Here is a 23,543-nt window from a genome sequence, read left to right as displayed (position 1 = left end):
CCCCACACGCCGCCCGACTCGGCCCTACAAGTAGCCGAACTCCCCCGCGCTCGCGGCCTTCGCGGTTTCCTTCACCCACGACCCCCCATCTCTCTCCAACCTCCTGGCCCGCTTCCGAGTCCCGCTTCCCCCGACTAGGGATCGGAAACAGCCGCCATCTTGCTCGTTCCTCCCCCCCCCTCACGGCTGCCCTGCTCGCGGGCCCCGGGAACCTGAAAGCCTCAGCCGCCCCTGTGCCCGCGGCGGGCAGCGCGGCCTCCCCGCTAGCCCCTGGCCCGCAGGCGCAGGGCCACCAGACCCCCGGGCCGCCACGGCGGCCCCTACTCACCAAGTCGCGGTGCCGGCAGCGCACGAAGGACAGCAAGAACCGACCTCCTAACCTAGACCGATCTGCCTGCACCACGCCCGGGGCTTCATTTATATAGCAACGGTAGCCCCGCCCCGGGGATCCCTCCGCAGAAAGGCCGAGAAGGGACTACTTTTCTCAGCCCTTCCTGCTGCCTGGAGAGAAAAATAGTTCCCCGGAACCACCTAATCGCCCCCCTGAAATGTTCTCCTGTTAATACGGGGACTTTGGGGTTGAATCGGGGGGCCGGGGGGGGGGGGGGCGCTGTCCTGAGAGGCCGGGCGGAGGGATCACCGCGTTCTTTGCGCGCTGCGTCCGCGGACGTGGCCAGCGCTCGATGGAGGGGGCGGGGGAGCGGCCCCCGGGAGGCGCGAAAACCCGGCGCGGAGTCTCCCGGGCCCCCGGAGCGGGCTGTCCCCGCAGCCCGGCCCCGACGCCCCCTCCCCTCAGCCCCAACGGTCACGCCGGCCACGGGACCCGCCCCTGACGGCCACGGCTCAGGCCGAGCGCCTCATGCAGAGGCGGGGTCCTGCTGCCCTCTCGCGCACCGCGCCCTGCCCCTCCCCCCCGCGACACCGGGGGTCTTTCTTTCGGGTCACATTTGAGATAATAATCGTGTTTTTGCTTCACCAAACTCCCCTCACTCCGGGCCGTGGCGGGGGCTCCCCGGGGCCCCCCGGGCCCCAGCCCTCACTGGTGGCGGCCGGGCCCATCCCCCCCAGGCGGGCACCGGGACAAGGCGAATGACTCGACAGATCTTGGCTCCCGCCTCAGACGCCGGCGTCTGCGCAGGAGGAGCAAGAATGCCTCAAAACAAACGGGCAAAGCGTGCGTTTCCAACGGAGAAATGACTGTGGCGTGTCTGCCTTGAACTGGGAGAAGAAAGGCAGATATTCCACACAGCTTTGTCAGACTACTTGAGCTGGACCTGAAAGCTGACAGAACTAGATCTTTCTAGATTGTTCTTTAGCTTTCCTGTTTAATCTGCGTGGCCTTGGGTTTGAGAACTTAGTGCTTGATTATAAACAAGGAGGGTATCAGAATTTCAGCTCTGTCGACATTTCGTTGGACTCGGAAGTTGAAGCTATTTAAGCCTGAGATTTAAAAAGACTAATTGAATCTCAGCTCCATGTATTTCCGGGGAGAAAAAAACATTTCGATATCCCAAATATGAAATTTAATTCTAGAGACAAATTCCATTTTGATATAAGAGGAGAAAAAGGCTCACCAGCCAGATCTTTTTCATTTTTACGACAGGCTATTTTGTGATCTCGATGTGTCATTTCTTCAGCGCATTTTTAAAATGTTTTAAAATAGGTGAGCATGGTGAAACTTTAAAACAGGTTTTTTTTAAGTTTGCAGTCTCCCTCATGCCGTCAATTCTCCTGCCACTGTTCCTTCTGGACTCTTCTAGAATTATTCCCTATTTCTACAAATGGGGAGGGGGGAAAAAGATTTTAATTTCTACCTTTAACGCCTTGAAGAAAAAAATAGAAAAAGAGGCAACTGACCGAAAAATGTTCTGCCATTAGGAAAAGATTACATTCCTGTTTAAAATTATGAACATTGTTTAAACATTATACTTAAAATGTGAATGAAAATAAAACTATTTTCTTCAGTAACCCATGTATGTATGTATGTATGAAAAAAGTCGGAGTGTAAGTGAGCGTAAGTGAGGCCATGTGGTTACGCTAAAATGGCCCCAGCCCCTCCTCTGTGTGACTACTCGTTCTGCACGTACTCTAAAAAATTCAAATGCTCTCCTGATTTATGGCCTCCACTCAGGTATGTACTCCCCAATAACTTGATAAATTAAAAACTTTGCTCTATGAGTTTCTCTCCAGGAACAGGCTGACCACAGGCAGGGACACACCTACAAGGTATCCATCACAGCTGACAGAAGAATGGAACAATGTGATGCCTGGAGCCCATCATGCTTGGAGTCCAACATCCCTGGACCCCCCCACCTTACTGCCCATTTTACTGCCTCAAGATTCTGTAATCTTTGAAGATGGGTCTTTGAGACATTAGTCACCTGTCTTCCAGTTTACCGGATAATCTAATTAAACTTCGTTTCTCGATCTCTAACTTGTGATTAATTGGCCCAGATCTTAGCGAGCAGAGCGAGCCCATTGCTTGGTATCATGAGCAGTGTTGCAAATAGACTTCAACCTCTAATTTTTAACATTTTTCTAAGAGAATGAATTTTATTACTGGAGAATTAAAATGAATAATAAAAATAAAATTCATTTTTCAGGTTAGCAGGAGACCCTGGTGACTGCCAATACAGATTTCTGTGAAAGATATTTCTTTCTAAGTTTCTGGAAAGAGATTTTAAAGGAACAAAAAGTTGAGGCTCTTAATAAGATTATGTCTCCCTAAATTTCAGGAAGAAGTTTCTAAAGGAAGAAAAACAGGTTCTTTCTCAGATGATCAGGACTCACTTCAAACTACACCTTGTTTGCTTTTGGCTGTTGCTTTGCTGCAAGCCGTGTGATTCATGTTGTTTAAAGGCTGAGTCACGAGCTTTGCAACGTGGCTTGTCTCAGAGTCCAAAAGGTACAGAGAAAAATAGGCCTGATTTCTGAGGCAGAGGAGGAAGAGGAAGAGAGGAGGAAGGAGAGAGGCTCAGAGGGTGGGGAGTGGGCCGAAGGTTATCTCCAAAGAGAAAACAACATTCTTAGGCTGAGAACACTGATTTTTTCTCTAGCAGAAAACATTCTCTGAAACACCCTTGCATCCCCTAATCTAAGTCCAATAAGTAGGTTTTTGTTGAAGGAAATAGAAGTAAACATTTGTCCAAGGGCACAGAGTGAGAGACGGGAGGAGACACTGACCTCCCAAGAGAGGGGCTGCTGTTTCTCTGGAGCAGTGGCTCTCAACCAGGAGTGATTTTTGCCTCGGTGGACATTTGGCATTGTCTGGAGACATTTTTGGTTGTCACAACTGTGGTGGCTGAGGGTAGGGGTGCTACTAGCATCCAGCGACAGAGGCCAGGGATGCTGCTCAACATCCTACGACGGACAGGCCCCCACAACACAGAATTTCCCGGCCCCCAGTGTCAACAATGCCCCGGTGAGAAACCCTGCTCTACAGAGGATTTTGTTGTTGTTGTCACAATTGCTTTTCTACTTGCTGAGAAGGGCTCCCAAAGTCTAAATGTCCCACTTGGAATCGGGAATCAGGTATCAAGTCACGCTCCTAAAACCTAAAGCCCTCTGACCTAGAATGCAATGTGCTAGAATGTGCGAGAAGCCGGATGAGTCACTGGATCCATTTTCAGTTCTTTCCGCCCACAGATCCGTCCTTTGCAGGCGCCCCAGAAGAAATTGCTTCAGAGCTGGCACCAATGGAAAAGTGACAGAGGCCCAGCAACAGGGCGGGATTGGCGGGCAGACGCGAGCACGTGATGGGCTGAGCTCACAAAGGGCCTGGCTGTTGGGCTGCTGGGGGGAGGGGAGGGTTGGGCTGGTGCCTGTCTGCCTGCCTGCCTTTCTTCCTTCCTCCAAAGGATCCAGTTCCCCTGAAGGTCACCACCTTGTATGGGACTGAGCTCAACATCATGACAATGTTCCAGAGCACAATGGGCAGCAAACATTTTCCCCCCAAGAGAAAGGGTGAAATCAGAGAGCTGGGTGGGAAAGGCCTGCCTTGCTTTGTCATCACTTATATAACCATAAAAGGTAGTCAAGGGTATCTGCAGCTCAGGGGAAAAAAAAAAAAAGCCCCAGGGATTCTGTTCTTTTTCCTGTTTACGTTTGTGTATTTGCATTGTGTGGCAGAACACCCACTGCTCCTGCTTAAAAATAACCAATTTCATCCCCCACCAGTCAGAAAATCAGACTTAAGTTCCAGGCCCCAAATTTGCCTAGTTTAGGAACGTTAAGGAGTTAGTTAACCTATTGGAACTCTTTTTTTTTTCAATTTTGGCAAAATACATATAACATAAAATTTACAATCTTAACCATTTTTGTGTACAGTTCAATAGCGTTAAGTGTATTGTAGGGAAGGAAAAATAATTTTTCCTCTACTCCTCTGAGTTCTTAACTGAGACCCCTGTAACACAAGATTAACAAGAGAAAAGCAAAAAAAGCCCAGAAGTTTATTAACTTGTATACCTCATGTATACATGGGAGACACCCAGGGGAAATGAGCAACCCAAAGAGGTGGCTTCAGCGTTTAGACTTAGAAACCATCTTGACAGGGGAAGGGGACCAGGATGTGGGCCCCTTAGGGGAGAGTAAATGATTTTTAGGAAAGATGACTGGGCCTTAGAAGAATAGATGGGAGGTACGACACTTTGTGACAAAGTTTGATGTCGATTCCTAGTCCCTTCTCCTGTGACGAGAGCCAATCTTCCCCGGTGAAACTTCCGGGGAGGGGATCTGTGACCGCTGAGTTCCCTTTGGAGACTGTATCTATAGGCAGATGAGGGGAGTTCAGAGAAAGCCTCTCCTGCATTTGCTGTTTTCCAAGTGCCAAATGCTCAAAATAATCAACAGAACAAAGCGGCATATTTTAGGACGGCGTGTTCTGCTACCCTTCAACAGTCACATTGCTGTGCAGCCATCACCACCATCCATCTCCGGAACTCTTTTCATCTTGCAAAACTGAAACTCTGTACTTTCTAAACGATTCCCCATTCCCCCCTCCTCCAGCCCCTAGCAACTGCCTTTCCGCTTTTTGTCTCTATGAATTTGACTGCTCTCACCACCTCATATAATGGGCTCTGTTTTTGTGAGTGTAAAATAAAATGTAGTAGTTGAAAAAACAATTTTTTCAAATTCACAATAACTTTTCTAAAAAGTTCTGTTTCCCAACACAAGCCTTGTGGTATTTTTTCCTTGTCATTGCACTATTACGAATATTTGATTATAAGGTATGAAGTAAAACAAAGTATGTAATTGGTTTCATGTTAGACCTGATAACTTTAGAAATAACCTCAACGTTTTGTTCCCTTAAAACCTTGTTGACATTTAGGGAGAAATAACCTTCACAGAAGATCATTAGAAACAGGAGCTGTCACCAACACTCCACCACCTAACTCGTGAGTCATTTCATGAAGTTTAGTTTCCTCATCTCAAAAGTGAAGGCTTTGCAAAGACTCAGGTCCCTGCAGGTCTAAGATGAGATGTTTTCATGATTTAAAAGTCAAATGAGAGACAAGATTTGATGGGGGAAGAATTCAATATTACAGCAGACAAAGAACTGTACCCACAGAATGCAACAGGATCCCTTCTTTCAATAAAATACATCTTTTTAATGATAAAATACAGATACGGTGTATAAATAGAAATATAAACCGTACGTGCACCAAAGCCATTCACTCATCCATTCGTGCCCTGTTGCAGATGAAGCAGGGAGCAAAACCCTGCCTAATGGGGATGCTCCAGCTCCCTCCGGAAAAGGTCGTTCCTGACGGCACAGAGGGCAGGGCCCAGCACAGACGCTCAGACCTTTGCACGACTTACACACTTGCCCTCTGATGGTAATGAATGAGTCAACAGGCCTCGAGGCCTTTTACTGCAGTCACAATGCCAGGAACCATACAGTAAACTCCCCAAATGATCATTCTGTGGTTTCAGCTCCCATCAGGTTTGGCCTTTCCATTTTCCTGCTAACTGCTCCCTCCCCTTCGCATCTTCCAACGAAAGAACCTTTCGACTGTTGGGGATTTCAGAAAGCGGAGATCACGAAGATCACGTCTGTTGTGAAAATCCCACCTCCAAGTGGTAACTGGATACTTGTTAATAACTTGATAATACTTGTTACAGTCACATCCGTGGCGCTTTAATGATGAAGAGCATGGGCAGAAATTTTAAAAAAGTAAATCAGAAAAGAACGGTAGTGGAGATGCCGGGGATCGAACCCGGGGCCTCATACATGCAAAGCATGCGCTCTACCACTGAGCTACATCCCCCTCCCTCTTTACTCTCTTTCCTGAAATTCTCTGCTGCACTCTCTTCGTAAGATTTTTTTTTCCCCCTAAATTAGAATTTCGTATAGTTTAAACGGATGTTAGGGTTTAGCAAAAGGAAACCAAAAAAAGTCGTCTTATGTTTCCCAAATAGGCCCTTGCAGCTGAAATTCTAGCTGATACCAGAAATAAACCTATTCTTGAATGTTGCTCCTCACAGACAGAAAAGAAGGGAAGGAAAATGAAAATTTCTTTCCAATGAATAAGGGCATTGCCCCATTTGCACCTCCACCCAGAAATCTCTGTTTTGTCGTCCTTTAAAACCATTCCAACCTTCAGTGACTTCGAGGTTTGCGTATCTGCTTGAATGCATAGCTACCTTTTTTTTTTGTCCCAAAAGAACTCTTCTGAAGATAAAAGTAAGCAAACAAAAAGGATACAGAGCCAGCCCCCAGAATCATGGGTTAAACTCTGAGGAAGCAATCTCTCTTGGCAATAGCCCACTGAAAAAAGCTACCCTTTAACTGTCAGGGAGCCCCTCTCTCCTCCCGATGCTTAGGATCGTGCTTCCGGTCACCAAGGGGCCACTCAGTGGGGAAGCAATGGGTGAGAGGCGAGGAGAGGGCCCCAAACAGAAGGCCTCACCTCTTTCCACCGGTGCTTGAGATTTCCTGGCAGGAAACAGTCACTTATATGATGGGGAGAACGCACCCTAAAATGTCCCGCCACCTCGGTCCCCAGTCAGCCCCCTTACCGCTGCTGATGCGGGAAACCCTTCGCAGCTAAGGGCCTAAGCGAGCTGGCGCACACCGGACCCAGCAGCGGTGCCCTCGCGACCTCGCCTCTCTGGGCTCGTTTGTAAAGTGGAGGTTTGAATAGCAGCTGCTTCACGGGGTGGTCGCGACCACTGAACGAGTTACACGTAGAACGTTGAGAACAGTGCCTGGTACAAGGTCCGTGCTCGGAAACGTGAGTTCTCCTTGTGATAAGCGCTGTTATTAAGGGAACTCCGGGAAGGGCTGCTGCCCCTCATCTTCAGCCCAGGCGTGAGCCGATGCTTTGCTGATGCTGTTGTGGTGAAACAGAACGGCCGAGCAGGAGGGCAATGGGGTGAGGTGCGGAATAGGGCTGCTGTGTAAGTAGTTCTTTGTCCGTATCCCTCTAGCTCAAGGAGGCAGCCCTGAGAGGGAGAGTTTGGCCACAGAACAGGAGGATGGCACCACGGATGGCATGATTTTGGACACAGTTTGGGAGGGAGCTAGGGGATGGTATTCAGTTCAGGAAGTGCCCCCGCTTGCTCTCTTGCCAGATTGCTCTGCTCAAAACAAGCTCAGTTATGTTTCCTCTCTGCATAAAACTCTTAGAGTTAAATCTATACTCCTTATTCTGGCCTTTAAGGCCCTCTGTGATCTGGCCTCTGTTGATCTTGCTAGCACCATCCCTTACTCCTCTCCTCCTCCCTCCGGGCGCTCCAGCCACACTTGCCTGCTTGCTGTTCCTCAGGCATGCCAGGCTCCTTTGCACCTCAGGGCCTTTGTACTTGCCGTTCCCTCTGCCTGGAATGCAGTTCCCCAGATATTCTCATGATTGGCTCCGTCTCATTGTCCAGGTCCTCGGAAAGGCCTTCCTGGCCACCTCTCTAAAGGGGCCTAGGAATCCCATGCAATCCCTATCTCACCCCTTGGGTGTGTTCTGTTTTTCTTCATAGCATTTATCACTCTGGGAACCAGTTTTTATACTATTTGTTTACTATCTGTGTCTCTCCCTTGGTCCCTCACTCAGTAGGGTGGGGCCTTGTCTGTCTTGTGTCTTGCTAGATCCTCAGTGCCTGGCACACAAGGAGTCCTCAGTACCGATTTGTGGGATGAGTGTGAAATGAACAGACAAATAAATGAATGGAAGCTGGGAGTCTGGGAAGGATGACAGCTGTGTTCAGGAAGCTGAGTCTGTAAACGAGTTAAGAGAAGAAAACGTCTCAGTTTAGACTCGCCCTCCCTGGTGTCTCAAATCCCTAAACATTTTCTGAGAGGCAGCCCTGGGCTGGAGCAGGACATAGGAAGACGGAATATTTGCAGCAGAGCGAGCAGTTCCTGGCCTTAGAAGGTGACAGCTTCTGGGAAACCATTATATAAACCAAACCCTTTACAGGAGCGCTGTGGGCATGCAGGAAATGGAAAACAACTCTTCAGGGAGAGAACGTTTTTTCTTTCTTGTGACCAGGCGACACTAGGGAGCCAGAGGGTGGCTGGGACCAGGCAGTCGACAGGCGACCGCCGTCAGTTTGAATGTCGCTTGCCTGTCGGGTTTATTCTTCCAGAGGAGAGTAACGAATTTCTATGAAACTTGAAGGATTTGATTTGTTTAGAAGAAAAATGGAAAAGTGGAGATAAAAACATAAAATGTAGGTAGCCTCCCCGTCGGGGAATCGAACCCCGGTCTCCCGCGTGACAGGCGGGGATACTCACCACTATACTAACGAGGACAGGCTCTGCTGAGCGTTCTCCGGTCTCCCCCTTAAGGTACGTTTAACTTCCGCTAGCTATTAACGCGCCCCAAACGGTTAAACAGTTTCTCTTCCTACAAAACCGAAGAACGAAAATCTCCGTCTGGCTTAATTCCCTCTTTAAAGAGGCCGTTTCCTGCTCAGTCCTTGATTTAGCCGCTAGGTTCAGACAGCGGGCGTTAATAAACAGCAAGCAAAAATTAACGAGCAGACATCAACAAACATGTAACAGAGATCAATGAATGAAACAAAAGAAACAGCGTCAGGAGGAGCTTGTCCTCGTTGGATTTCCCGGATGAGGAACTGCGAGGAGGTTTCCACCCCTCTGGCTTCCCGTGGACACTGCTCGGAGCCGTCTTAAATTAAAGGTGAAACGCTTTTATTAATTGCGAAGAATCAGCTTCCTCTGTTCGTTGTCCCCTCCTTTCGCATGGGGGGAAAAAGGGAGCTGCCGAAACCCGGGATCGAACCAGGGACCTTTAGATCTTCAGTCTAACGCTCTCCCAACTGAGCTATTTCGGCCACTGTTGGCGCTGTGCTGCGATTCCGTCCTCCTCGTCGTCCTGACGGCCCTGGGTCTTCGGTTTGGGGACCAGATGCCGGGAGACCCGGACCACCTGGAGCCCATGACTGCCAGGCTCGCCCCACACCTGCCCCTTCTCGTCCTTGAAGGCCACCGCCTCCAAGAAGCCTTCCCTGACCACGCCTCCAAACACGACCCCCGCCCCTTATTTACTGTTAGCTTACATATTGTTTTCTGTTTCCATTATCTGAAGGGCAGATCCATGAGGAGCAGGGAAGTCCTCTGCCTCTGTCACTGCTGTGTCCCTCAGGGCCTGGAACAGTGCCTGGCACATAACAGAGGCTTAATTAATATGTGTTGAGTTAGTGAACAAACGAATGAATGAATGAATCCTACCCCGCTCAGAGCTTTGCTTTCTCAAGCTCCCTTCTCTGTGCAAAGGAACAAGGTCACCCCTTGGGGTCAACTCCCCAAGCAGCCCAAGGTATGGCCGGGATGCTGACCACGCCAAGGCATGTGGGAGGACGCATCAGCCAGAGGTGGCTTTCCTTGGGGCCGTGAGTGACTCAGATCCGGCCTCCAACCACGGCCGCCACCCCGGCGGCGCCTGCTCAGGGTCACGGCATGAAGACATCAACAGGTCGGCATCCAGCTCCGGCTCTCTGCGTCCCTTCCCTTGGGCAGTGGCTGGGTGGGGAGCGTTGTCTGGAGAGGATGAGCCAGTAAGGCAGGTGCTTCAAGATGTGAAGTCACTCAACAAGTGTTTGCTAAGCACCTAACGACCCTCTGGCCCTCCACAAGTACGGTAACAAGATAGCTGGGTATGATAGTAATGCCAACAGGTAAAATAAATCATGTGACGGGGGAATACCGGGGACAGGGGGCAGTCAGAGAAGAGAGAGGAGAGAGCTGAGAAGACCCGGAGAAGGAAGAGCCAGCTGTGCCAGAAGCTGGAGGAAGAGCCTCCCGGACAGAGGGGACAGCTGACGCAAAGGCCCTGAGGCTGAAAGAAGATGGACTAGCTGGAGGAACAGAAAGAAAGTCAGCCTGGAAGAGGTGAAGAGGGTGAGGGGGGAGAGGATAGGCGGCCAGGACCAAGAGGTGGACAGAGGCCAGAGCTTGGCGGCCTTGACGGCCACGGTGAAGGGTTGGGATTTTCTTCCGAGTATCTTGGAAAGCCAGTAGGCAGTGAGGGATAGGATTTACATCTTGAAAAGTCTCCCCTGGCTGCTGCGTGGGGGAGGGACAGAAGGGGCGCAAGTAGCAGTGAGGAGATCGGCGAGGTGGCTACTGCAGTGGTCTGGGCAGGAGCTGGCGGCGTCTCAGACCTGGGAGGAGGCGTGGATGGAGGGGTGGATTTGAGACGGGGTTTGGAAGGAGGGCGGGAGGACGTGTCGATGGATGTGGGGAGGGAATAATGGCAAGGCAGGGATGACATACGACACCCCAGGGCTGGTCTGGACTACCTGGTGGATGGCGGTCGCTCTTGAGCCAGGGCCGGAGCCCCACAGGGTGAGCGAGGGAATCAAGCCTTCTGCCACAGACACCTTAGGTTTTGAGACGCCCATTAGTCTTCCACATGGAAACTCGGAGACAGCCGATGTCCTGAACTTCCTGGAGCAAACCAGAGTCCTCTAAGTGTCCTCAAACCCAATGTTGTGGGCTAAATTGTGTCCCCTCCAAATTCATATGTTGAAGCCCTAACACCCAGCACCTCAGAATGTGGCTGGATTTGGAGATAGAGCCATTAAAGAGGTAATTAAGGTAAAAGGGGCTTTTTGGGGTGGCCCTCATCCAATAGAACCCGTGTTCTTCTAAGAAGAGATTAAGACACAGACACAGAGGGACGACCTTGTGAGGACACAGTGAGAAGGCGGCCATCTGCACGCCAAGGAGAGAGGCTTCAGAATAAACCAAATTGCCACCACCGTGATCTCAGACCTCCAGCCTCCAGAACTGTGGGAGAGTAAACGTGCTGTTTACGCCATTCAGTCTGTGGTATTTCGCTATGGCAGCCCCAGCAAACCAATACACCAGGCTGGAATAGACCTGCTCATCCTAACACTTCCTGTGGCTGGATTTTCCTGGATAGGGGGCAGATTTCAAGGATCTGTGAGAAACAGGAAGGTTTGTCTTTCTTCTGGAATCTTTGGCTCTTTTTCTATCTAGAATAGGTCCCCTTCTGAAGATCCTCCTACAGAGGCTTTGCAAATGGCCTATCAGAGGTACAGCTGTGTGTTCATTTCTGATAGAGGTGTCAGGTCTGGCTAGATCCAGCTCCAAACAGCCAGGCCAGCAATGCAGCACACCCAGCTTTGAGCATCCAAGAGAAGGAGTGGGCTTCAATGTTTATTGAGCCTGAATCTACAGCGATCCCAAAGCAAAATGTGTGTTTTGCACACGTAATTTATGTCATTAAAAATTGAGAAGGTAAAACACTACCCATCTCATGACCATTGTTACCACTTTTTAAAATTGCTTATTCACTTTGTTTTGTTGCCCCATACTTTTTTCCCAATCATTCAGTTCATACAATCTGTCCCCTGTTTTTCTCACTTAAATATATCAGCTCAATGACTAGCACATAGGAGGCTCTCAATAAATATTTGTTGAATAAATGAGTTACGAGGTCTTAAATATTGTATTAGTCTCCTAGGGCTGCTGTAACCAAGTACCACAAACTGGGTGGCTTAAAACAACAGAAATTTATTCTCTCACAATTCTGGAGGCTAAAAGTCTGAAATCGGGGTGTCGGCAGGGTTGGTTCCTTCTGGAGACTCCGAGGGAGAAAGCTCTCTCCTCGCTTCTGGCGGTGGCCACCAATCCTTGGCGTTCCTTGGCTTGTAGATGCATCGCTCCACCTCTCCCTGGTCCTCACCTGTCCCCCTACATCTCTGTGTGCCCTTTCCTTTTCTGTCTCTTGTAAGGACACTGGACTTAGGACCTACCCTAATCCACGATGATCTCATCTCCAGACTCTTACTTTAATTACATCTGCAAAGACCCTTGTTTCAAATAAGATCACATTCCTAGGTTCAAGGTGGACATATCTTGTAAGGTTACTATTCAATCCACTACAATTACCATCACATTATTTTATTTTTATGATTGATTTTTTTATCAAAATATGCTCAATATCAAAAACCATAGAAAAGTATGAAGAGGTGGGCTAATATACACCCACATTCCTCGGCTGAAAAACAGCCCTCATCGACGGTAGTTGAGCATAATTCTAAACCTCTCTCTATGGACGTATACAGAGAGAAAGCTAGGTGGAGAGATGAGCAGACAATTTTTATTAAAATGGGATCACAGGGGCCGGCCCCGTGGCGTGGGGGTTGGGTGCGCGTGCTCCGCTACTGGCGGCCCGGGGTTCAGATCCCGGGCGCGCACAGACACACCGCTTCTCCAGCTGTGCTGGGGCCGCGTCCCACATACAGCAACTAGAAGGATGTGCAGCTATGACATACAACTATCTACTGGGGCTTTGGGGGGAAAAAAAAAAGGAGGAGGATTGGCAATAGATGTTAGCTTAGAGCCAGTCTTCCTCAGCAAAAAAAAGAGGAGGATTAGCACGGATGTTAGCTCAGGGCTGATCTTCCTCACAAGAAAAAAAATAAATAAATAAAATAAAATGGGATCATATTCTAAATGTCATTTTTAACAAAAAGCATCAACATTAATTTTATTTTAACAAAAGAAAAAGAAATCATAAATGGAATTGAGAGTTACTGAACTTCAGGTAAAAGTTTTCTTCACTCCCACAAGACAAATTAGTTTCTAATCGATTCCTCTGTATTGAGAAAAAGATGATGAAAAAAATTTAAGCATTTGGAGGTATTTAAAAAATTCACATCAATTTAAATGGCTTTGTGATGTTCCATCACCAATATACAGTAATTCATTTAACTGTCTTCTGATCTGTGGCTATTTAGGTTATTTGTACATAGGCTTTTCCTTTTGTACCTAAAATTTGTTTCCCTAATGGCAAAATTCCAAGCTAGGCGGTGGAGTACACAGCATTCCAGGCACTTTCTGTAAGGGCTGAAGTCATTTACTTTCCCATCCCCCCATCCCATTCCTTTCTTCCCCAAACAAGTCTTGATCATTTTTTTAAAGTAATTTTTTTATTGAGGTGAAATTCACATAACATAAAACTAACCATTTTAAAGTGAACAATTCAGTGGCATTTAGTACAGTCACAATATCATGCAACCACGATAGTTCCAGAACATTCTATCTAGTTCCAGAACATTCTCACCACTCCAAAAAGACAGCTGTTCCCATTAGCAGTCACTCCCCACTTGCCCCACTCCCTGCCCCTGGCAACCACCAATCTGCCTTCTGTATCCAGGATTTTGGTCATTAAAAAAAAAAAGCCAGCAAAGTTTATTAATATCATAGGCCAAAAGTGGTAACTCTGCTTCACTTCTATTTACTTAAATACTTGTAAGAGCAAACTTTTTCCATACATTTTATTAACATTTCTTAATATTTTTCCTCTTCTGCAAGTTCACACATTGTTGAATGCTGACTGTGATCTATTGGTATTTTAGGATTTTTCTTAGTGATTTGAATAAATTATTCCTATAATAAAGATATTAATCCTTTGCCAGAGTTCTTGAAATATTTTCTACATATACCAAAGTAGTACATGGACATGGTTAACAAAATAAGACTTAAAGATTTATAATGCAGAAAAACCTTCTCCCCTTCTGTGCAGGGAAATCTGGCGAGGCCTTAGGATTCCTTTTATGCTGACTCTTCAATATGCTGCTGTACTGTTCTTCACATTTAATCTCTTTTGCTTTTTAAAATACATATACCTTTTAAATCCATCTGGAAGTTATTCTTGCACAAGCGAGATGAGAGTCTAAATTGATATTTTTAGTGTAAAAAGAAAAAAGACGTTTCTTAACCCAAGATCTTCGACCTAAGTTATTGATTAGATGTTTCCACAGTTTCAAGATTTCAACTAAATACAGAGGAATATGAAGAAAGAGAGAAAGAGACCAGTGAACTTCCTGTCCACATAAATCCTGTTGGTATTTAAAAAAAGAAAAAAGAGCAAGTATAAGGTTTAAAAATTGTGATGGAAAGGACTTTCCCTGTACCCTCCTGGGTTCAATATCAGGGTCCATGAAATAAGCTAACAAGCAGATTAACAAGAGAAAAGATATATAAATTTATTAATTTTTAACATTATCTATGCAGGGGCATCACAGGAATACTGCCTGGTGCGTGACGGGAGCTAGAAAATTGTTAGTTATTGTTACTGTGATGCCAATCAGAAACAGAAATATGAACACACTCCAATAAAAATGCATATTTTGTGCATAACGGGGGCGCGAGGACGTCGCTTCCCTCAGCTCGTGCTGGGGGTGCAGGGTAGCTTTTGGAAGCGCCCCAAGGTACACGTTTCCAGGCACAGCCCGGGTGGACGCGTCCCCGTCCGCGTGCACATCAGCGAGCACTTCGCGCACGGAAAGGTCTGCGTCTGTAAAACGCTTGACCGGCCTCCCCGTCGGGGAATCGAACCCCGGTCTCCCGCGTGACAGGCGGGGATACTCACCACTATACTAACGAGGACGCGCCGCGCTCAGCCCCCTCCGGGGCGGCTCATGTGGAGACGGGCTGTGCGGGGCCGCTCCGTGCGCGCGGCGCCGGCGCCGGGCGGGGGAGCCCCGGGGGCGCGCGCGGAGAGGCGTCCCGCCGTCGGCGGAGGCGCTGAGCGTCCGCAGAGGCAGAGCCGCGCCGCGCAGCGAAGGCGCGGCCTCTTACAGCCTCGCTCCCGGCACTGGGGCTCCGGCGGCAGGGGATGTAGCTCAGTGGTAGAGCGCATGCTTTGCATGTATGAGGCCCCGGGTTCAATCCCCGGCATCTCCACGTGCTCCTTTTTCCTTCTAAATCACAGTTACGCGGTGGGATGGCGAAGCAGCCAAAGGGTCCCAGACGCCCCCCGTCAGCCGGCCTGAGGAGGCAGCTCCCTTGGAGCGGGCAGCTCTAGGAAATGTCCCTGAGCCAAATCACAGGCGCCGGGGTCCCCTCTGCTGGAGATTCGGATCCAGTTGATCGTCCGCGGGCCCAGGAATCTGCATCTTTAAACAAACACTCCTAGCTATTCGTGTCACCAAGCAGTTGGAAACACTGGATTTCTAAGGAGAGCTTTGCAACTGGCCATTCATTCAGTGGCTCCTGAGCGCCCAATGACAGGTAATGTGCACACATTGAGCACCTATTGTGTGCGCTGCTGGTGTCAAGTACTGTGGTACCTGGATAAGACAGGCAAGGTTTCTCAGCCCTCCTGGACTTTACATTCCAGTTCAGGAGACTAGCAATAAGCAAGTAGCCACAAATTTTATGAAGACAGTAATAGTGAAGAGATGGAGACTGAAGGGCGATGCTGTAGATAAGCCGTCAAGAAGGCCTATCTGCAGAAACAGAGGAAATGGCAGGTGCAAAGGCCCTGAGGTTGGGGGGGGGTGCTCTGTGTTGAAGGGACAGCAGGAAAGCCTCGTGCGTGGAGTTTAGTGAATGAGGGTAGGAGGGAGTTGAACTTTAACTGGAAGGCCTGATGCAGGGGAATGGCATGATCAGATTTAGGTTTTAAAAGGCTCCCTCTGGCTGCCATGTGAAGAATACACCACGGGCTGGTGGGGTGGACACGGGAGACCAGCAAGGAAGCCACAGCCATGGCCCCGGGCACAGCTGGTGGAGGCTTGCTGCGGAAGGGGGGTGGGGGCGCGGCAGTGGAGGTGCGGAGCATGGGGGGTTCTGGACAAAGTCTGGAGGTGGAGCCCACAGAATTTGCAGGAGGCTTGAATGTAGGGGGGCAGTAGGGGAGACCCCCTGGTTTGGGGCACAGTGGGGTTGGTGGCCTGGCTGTGGAGAAAGTGAATAGCTTTGGAATATTAAACATGTATCTTTGTTGTTTTGTTTTATTTGTGTATTTATATGATGGAATTTATGCATTTATACTATGATAGCACAAATTAATTTAGGAAAAATACCGGAGAGAGAGGAAACCAACCACCCCTGCAGGCTCACAGTACCAGACAACCATCCTAACGGGTCGTGAGCATCGTCCAGACTAGTTTCTAGACACGTGTGCGGGTGGGGCAAGATGTTCCCCAAGACCAGCCTGAGTTCAGAGATTCGCTAGCAGGACTCACTGGACCTGGTGTATAGCTGTTCTCACAGCTAAGAACTATTATAACGATGTCATGAGGACACAGTCGGATCTTAAGGGAAAGACAGCGGTAGGGTCTGGAGGAGTCCACGTGCGGGCTTCCTCCTGTCCCCTCCCTGCTGTGAGGGCCACCAGAGCCACCTCCCCCAACAACAAAAACAGAGCAACTGTGTTTGGCGCTTCTGCCCGGGGAGGCGTGTTGGAGCCTCAGCACACAGGACTTGTACTGGGGCCTGATCACGTCGGCGCCCTCCGCCCGGCTTGCAGCAAACTGGCAGACTCCCCAAGGAGAGCGGGTGTCCAGCACAAACCATATTGTTTGTACGGTCTGGGCACAGTGAGCCAACCTCATCAGTTGGGGAACAGTGAGAATCCTCCCCAAATCCAAGTCCCCAGACCCAGCCGAGGGCCAAGCTTTGCCAGCAGCCTTTCCAGGGAGGGAGCTGCCGGCCTGCTGCGTGCGCTCTCCCTGCACAGCTGAGACAGGGGCTCGCCGGGCAGTTTCGTAGCCGGATTATGTCCACTTAGCACACACTTCCGAAACACTGCTTCAGGCTGATGACATTACGACGTCATGCTGAAGGGCTCCAAATCTTTCGTGATCTGGTTGTGCCATAATTAATTTAATGAATACCCTCTCCACTCCCAATGCTGCCAGATTTTTCCCATTCTTAACAGCACCTGTAATGAACATCCTCTACATGTGTCTTCACACTCTTTTCCTATGATGTTTTTTGCCTTGCAGTGTGAATTTGTTTTCTTTTCTTCCCTTATTTCTTCTATCTGCCTCCCTAACTCTCCGCTCCGGGCCCAGGTAACCAGTTGTTTGCTGTCTTTCCTCAAGTGGAATCCTGCGGTTTACACTGCAACTTGCTTTTTCTCACTTGATGGATGGTGGGAATGTCTCCAGGTCAATAGAGTAGCTCGTTTGTAGGAAGAGCTGCAGAATCCTCCCTCACGCAGGTATACTGCACTGCATTCAACCGTTCCTCTGTCACTCAGGTCACTGTGCTTTGTCTCCGTGAAGAGCTGTGGTCGACATGTGACGCACACGTGATCCTCGCTTCCGGTGCCCGTCTCTGTTGGAAAGCACATATGGGGCATTGTGTGTTCATCCTAAATGCTGCTGGCTTTGTCCTCTCAAGGCTGCGGCCATTCCACAGCCACCACCAATGTGTGAAGGTGCTTTGCCCCATGTTCTCACCAGCAATGGGTGTTGCCACGATTCTTCATATTTTCTAAATCTGTTGGCTACGAGGTGTTATTGCATTATTGATTTAATTTTATTTCCTGCCCACCTGAGAGGTTGGGCGTCTTTTCGAAATCTCCCAGCCACTTAGATGAGGGTACTTACCACTCACCTCACAGCCTTGCCTCGTCTTTGTCTCATCCCATCGCAACAACTCCTCCGATGGTGTGCTGTTTCTTTATCATGTTTTGCAATATTTTTTGTCTATTCTTCCACTTTCTAACTTTACATCATTTTCCACATCGATCTGAAATTTCCACGATGTCACATCTTTCCTTTCCTTTCTAGTTTCTGGGATGCCTGGTTTTTCCAGCCTTTTTACAAATCTTTGTTGCAATTTTCTTCCTAACATTTGCACTCCCACGTGTTGGGGACACAAGATGGTGAGTGAGACAGAGGCACTTGCTGTCACTGGACTTGCTGTCCTGGGTGGAGGGCAGACAGACCAGCCTCCCTGGAGACGGTCCAGAGGGGCCTAACCCGGATAGTGAGAAGCCAGCCAGAGGGGGCGAGAGGGGGCAAGGCACAGAAGCATTCTGGGAGAGAGAACTGCACCTGGGAAGCTGATAAGGGTGCTTGGGAAGATGGGAGTCCAGGGTGGTCCGAGGGGTGTGGTGTGAGGTGACACAGGAGTACAAGGTCTGTGCACGCACACCCTCAGAAGCCACATCACAGAGTTGGCCTTTAGCCCTCGGGTAATAGGGAATCTTCCCAGGGTTTCAAGCAGGGCAGCGACGTGACCTGATCTGATCTTGAGGAGAGCATGGTGGGAAGTTGGAGGACAACGGGACCTCTTCCAAAACAAAGACTCCCCAGCCTCTTGACCTGGTGACTCCAACTCCCAGTATTTGCCTCATGGGTACACACACAGATACGAAATGACACATGTACAAGGATATCCAACACAGCCTTACTTGTAACAGCAAATGATTGGAAAGGACCACCACCAGGGCCTGGCTTAACAAACGATGGCAGAGCTACACTGTGGAACATCCCACAGCTGTTACCACGGTGGGGGCAGCTCCGCGTGCAGACAGGGGATCTCTGTGATGCACTGAGGAAGCAGGGTGCAGCGCAGCAGGCTTAGGGTGCTCCTGTGCTGATCTGCAGACAGGAAACTGAGCACCGGGGGTGCCTCTGGGAAGAGGATTCACTTTTCTGCTAGAACATTTTGAATTTCATAATGTGCAAAAATCGAGTCAGTGCAGAAATACACCCATGCACCTATGCTTAATTTTTGACAAGGGTCCCAAGACCATCCAGTGCGGGAGGGAACAGTCTCTTCAGCAGGCTGTGCGGGGACAACCAGATATGCACACGCAGATGAGGCTGCCCACCTACCTCACACCATTTGCAAAAATTAACTCAAGATGGATGACAGACCTAAACGTAAGAGCTAAAACTATAGACTCTTACAAGAAAACACCAGGGAAAAGCTTCATGACATTGGACTGGTCAACGGTTTCTCAGATGACACCAAAAGCACAAGCAACCACAGGAAAAAACAGATAAGTTGGACTCTATCAAAACTAAATTTTTGTGCTTTAAAGGGTGCTATCAAGAACGCGAAAAGACAACTCACAGAATGGGAGAAAATACTTGTGCATCATTTATCTCATAAAGGACTTGCTTCCAGAACTCCTATAGCTCAGTAAGACGAGGAACCCAGTTAAAAATTGGGCAATAGCAGCATTATTCACAACGGCCAAAAGGTGGAAACTCATGTCCATCAACAGATGGATGGATAAACAGGACTGGTGGACCCACACAACGGAATATGATCCAGCGATAAAAAGCATGAAGAGCTGACACGTTACAACCTGGATGAAACCTGAAAATATCGTGTTAAATGAAAGAAGCCAAACACAAAAGGCCACGTATGGCATGATCCTTTATACGGAATGTCCAGAATGGGCAAATCTACGGACACAGAAAGACGAGTGTTGCCTACAGCTGGGGAATTGGGGGTTGACTCTGACCGGTACGGTGTTTCTTTTCAGAGCCATGAAAATGTGTTGGAGTTAGATAACAGTTGCACAACTGTGAATATAAGTCATCAAACTGTACACTTTATTTTTTAATAATTTTATTTATTTTTCCCCCAAAGCCCCAGTAGATAGTTGTATGTCATAGTTGCACATCCTTCTAGTTGCTGTATGTGGGACGCGGCCCCAGCATGGCCGGAGAAGCGGTGCGTCGGTGCGCGCCCGGGATCTGAACCCGGGCCGCCAGCAGCGGAGCGCGCGCACTTAACCACTAAGCCACAGGGCCGACCCCGAACTGTATACTTTAAAACAGTGACACTTATGGTATGTTAATTATATCTCAAAAATTTTTTAAAAACCGCCTAGGTACAATGGTTTTTCCTTTGCTGTGGCTGCGGAGCGAGGTGGAAGGAGGGCAGGTCAGTCAGGAGGCTACTCAGTACCTGAGAGAACGGCTCTTACAGCCACCTCGGAACTGCCAGCACCTGTGTGGTCGGAGTTTTCTAGAAAGGCTGGACATTAGGATTTCTGAGTGGGAAATATCCCAGTTCTACTTATCGGCAAGAAGTAAAGCCACCTCAGTCACAGTGCGGGTCTGCAGGCCGCTCCGGGGCTGCGGGCACCACCTCGGAAACCACGGGAGGGCTGAGCTCCAGGGCGGGGTGTGGGGTGAGAAGTGCGGGGCTGGCACCCCGTCTGAGGGGCGGGAGGGATCTTCCTCCCAGGGAAGCTGCGGAGGGCTCCGGGAGCAGCCTGGGAGGGAAGAAAGCCCAGCGAGGGGAGGCCTCCCTAAGGAGCCGGGAGGGCAGTGTCTCGAGGCGGGAGTCGGGCACCAGGACAAGCCTGGCGGACAAGCCATGCCCCCCAGAACGGCCACGTGTCCACCTGCTGAGTCCTTCCCTGAGTTAATTGGGCAGAAAGATCTAGGCGAAAGGAATATTTTTATTTCATGACTCCACTTCCATGTGCAGCAGAAGCAGGACGCTGGTGACGAGTCCATTTGGCCCCTTGCCATGGAGGACGGAGAGTGGGGCTTGGTCCTGCCCGAAGCCCTCTTGTCCTGCCTTCTGGCCCAGGGACCTACCTCTGTCCCCTTACTCTCCTCCTCGACTACCAGAGAAAAGAAGGAGGGAATATAAGGGGTCAGGGTCCCGAGGGCTCCAATTCAAGGTGAATGGGACAGCTGTACGGGTGCCCGGTGCAAGGCCTGCCCTCTGCAGCCTGGCAGGGGGAGCCCCCCCGCCATCCTGGCGCTGACCACCGGGGGAGGAGACGCCCCGCTCCTTGCGGTCACCCGTCCACAGGGGAAGGTGTGGAGCTTGGGGGGCTGGCGGCCGGGTGCACTGGGGGCCCTCCCTCGCTGTAGGACACCCTCTCCTGCTCTCGGCCACCTTGCTCTCCAGCCCTGCTGCCTCACAGGGACGAATGTGGTCCACAGAGCACATTTAAACAGGAACCAGCGTGTGAGCTAAATCGTTATCCACTATGCAATCAACAGCTAAAAAAAGTCACCCCTCGGGCAGGATGCCCAGGGCGGCAGCAAACTGTGTCCAGAATTGGGCTTGACCTATCTCTCGGGAGCAGTCCTGTGCCAGGGTGACCACGCCAGAAACCGGCCGCTGCCAGGCCCCTTGGTCTCCAGAGCAGTCCTCAGGCCTGCAGCCAGGCATCAGGTCAGCGGTCCGAGGCTGGGGGCCAGGCTTTCTCCACGTCGGCGTGCACAGCCTGCGGGAGCCACTCGCAGTACTCGGCCAGCAGGTCTGCAGGGCGGGAGGGAGGACGGCGTCAGGGCGGCCGTGTGCCAGCTGCTCACAGCAGGGCAGATCCCCCGCCAGCCCCGGGCTGCCTCGGTGGGCCCCATCCTGTCCACTTCCAGCCCCCTGGCCAGGGGTGCCTGCCCAGGTCAAACTCACATTTGGGGTTTTTCTTCCAAGCAGCCAGCAAGGCGTCCCGGCAGTCAGCTTTCTCGGCAACAAGGGCTCTCAGAAGACTCTCTGTCCTGGGCTGGAGCCTGCCGGCAGGATGTGGGTTAGAGGATGCGAGCCATAGGCCATCACGCCGTCTACACGCTGGCCACTGACAGGCCTGGTCAGGAGCCGCGGGAGGGGCGGGCACCACCGCCAGGCCAGCCCTGCCGGGAGTGTGAAGGGTCCGCCATCAAGCTGGGGGTGTGGGCTGGATGGAAGGATCTAGACTCGATCACCTCTGACCCCACCTCCTCCTCTGATCCAGCTGCCTGGCCTTCCTCACGTTCCCTGAGCACTCGCCCTCCCAGGCTGCTTCGGTACCCGCTGCTCGTGCCACCCAGAACTTTCCTCCAGATTTCTGGCTGGCTCACAGCCCCGCCTCCCTCGAGTCGGCTCAGTCAGGCTATCCTGACCACCCCACCCTGCCCAATGCCTCACCCCCAACGTCCTGCTTTGTCCCTTTGTAGTGGCGTCACCACCTGCCACCTGTACTAGTTACATTCTGGTTGCTGCCAACGTCCCTGCACGGGAACCTCCCCACGGGGACGAGGTCGGGCCTGCATCCCAGCACGAGAACATGCCCGACACAGGCAGACGCTCAAAACTGTCTGCTGGGGTGAGTGACTTGGCTGGCAGCACCTGGCGGGGGGGGTGCTCGAGTCCCCAGGAGGGGGTGTTGGTACACGCACGCGCCTGCACCTTCAGGGGCCCCCGCACCATCTAGGATGCCAGCCTCGGGAAGGGGGGGCGTCTTCTTGGGGCTGAGCCATGGCAAAAAGAAAGCAGAAGGGAGGGGCAGGGAAAGGTGGGGAGGAGGAGGAGGAAAGGGGGAAAAGCCGGGGAAGAGAAGAACGAGGAACAAGGGGAGGAGGAGGGACAGGAGGATGGGCAAGAGGGAGACGCAGACAGGGAGGAGGAGGAGGATGGGCAGGACGGGGGTGGGCCTGTGCTCAGCTGGCAGGAAGCCCCCAGCGGCTCAGGGGTGTAGGATGCCTCCTGCTGACACCTGGCAACTCAGTAGTAGGTTGACCAGTGTCCCCTCAAAGGCTCATGTCCACCCAGAACATCAGGATGTGACCTTATTTGAAGAGAATCTTCGCAGATGTTAACTAAGATGAAGTCATACTGGATTGGGGTGAGCCCTGAATCCGATGATGGTGTATACAAGAAGAGAAGAGGACAGAGACAGAGAGGACGGGCAGATAAAGAGAGAGACAGAGATGGGAGGGATGTGACCACCAGCCATAAGGAGCTGGAGGAGGCAGGAAGGAGCCTCCCCTAGAGCTTTCAGAGGGAGCGCGGCCCTGCCCACACCTTCGTTTTGAACTTCTGGCCTCCAGAGCTGTGAGAGAATATATTTCCGTTGTTTTAAACCACTCAGTTGGTGGTCACTTGTCACGGTGGCCCCAGGACACTAACACCAGCTCCCCCCCCACAGCCTGCCGCCCTGATGCTCCCGGAAAGCCTGTACCTGGCCCACGTCTTCAGCATCGTGCTGGGGCTGGACAGCAAACAGCCCTGGTATGAGGCCAGCTTGGGGAAGACCTGAGGAGACACCACGGGACGGGGTGAGGGATCCTGGGCTCACATCCCGCCCACGGCACTGAGAAGGGGCCGAGGGAGCCGCCGGGCTGCCTACCTGCCCTTCCAGCAGAACCCGGGCAAAGTGCTTGTAGCAGTCAATGCCTTCTGGAAAATCCACCTGGACCACGGGCAGTGGCCAGCCGACGCGATCTGAAGGGCAGGAGCCGGTGAGCAAGGGACAGGGATGGATCCCCACAGCCCCCCAAGTCCCATCCCTGAGCCCGGGTGCCACCCACCAAAGGGGCAGGTGACTGAGATGACACCACCCATGTCACACACA

At 50.8% G+C, this 23,543-nt stretch overlaps 1 protein-coding gene and 5 non-coding genes across 6 annotated transcripts in view; 1 reads left to right on the top strand and 5 right to left on the bottom strand.

The window, feature by feature from the left end:
* Positions 1-6,194: 6,194 nt before the first annotated feature.
* TRNAA-UGC (transfer RNA alanine (anticodon UGC)) lies at positions 6,195-6,266 on the bottom strand. The gene has a single exon. It is a non-coding gene; the product is annotated as a tRNA-Ala (tRNA).
* A 2,407-nt stretch (positions 6,267-8,673) lies between these two features.
* On the bottom strand, positions 8,674-8,745 carry TRNAD-GUC (transfer RNA aspartic acid (anticodon GUC)). Its single transcript has one exon. It is a non-coding gene; the product is annotated as a tRNA-Asp (tRNA).
* Positions 8,746-9,215: 470 nt separating this feature from the next.
* On the bottom strand, positions 9,216-9,288 carry TRNAF-GAA (transfer RNA phenylalanine (anticodon GAA)). Its single transcript has one exon. It is a non-coding gene; the product is annotated as a tRNA-Phe (tRNA).
* A 5,518-nt stretch (positions 9,289-14,806) lies between these two features.
* TRNAD-GUC (transfer RNA aspartic acid (anticodon GUC)) lies at positions 14,807-14,878 on the bottom strand. The gene has a single exon. It is a non-coding gene; the product is annotated as a tRNA-Asp (tRNA).
* A 225-nt stretch (positions 14,879-15,103) lies between these two features.
* TRNAA-UGC (transfer RNA alanine (anticodon UGC)) lies at positions 15,104-15,175 on the top strand. The gene has a single exon. It is a non-coding gene; the product is annotated as a tRNA-Ala (tRNA).
* Positions 15,176-19,783: 4,608 nt separating this feature from the next.
* The window catches only part of DHX37 (DEAH-box helicase 37), a 33,503-nt gene continuing 29,743 nt past the window's right edge, over positions 19,784-23,543 (bottom strand). Inside the window, exons 24-27 of the mRNA XM_058531248.1 lie at positions 23,319-23,413; positions 23,151-23,224; positions 21,626-21,723; positions 19,784-21,472 (exon numbers count right to left, since the gene is read on the bottom strand). Coding sequence (XP_058387231.1) covers positions 21,387-21,472; positions 21,626-21,723; positions 23,151-23,224; positions 23,319-23,413 — 353 coding nt within the window. The 3' untranslated portion in view covers positions 19,784-21,386. The remainder of the gene's footprint in view (positions 21,473-21,625; positions 21,724-23,150; positions 23,225-23,318; positions 23,414-23,543) is intronic.

The sequence above is a fragment of the Diceros bicornis genome, chromosome 35 (assembly GCF_020826845.1).
Source record: "Diceros bicornis minor isolate mBicDic1 chromosome 35, mDicBic1.mat.cur, whole genome shotgun sequence".
In the NCBI taxonomy this organism is placed as follows: Eukaryota; Metazoa; Chordata; class Mammalia; order Perissodactyla; family Rhinocerotidae; genus Diceros; species Diceros bicornis.
Note: the sequence above shows the minus strand (reverse complement) of the source record. Positions and strands in the feature narration are given on the sequence as shown.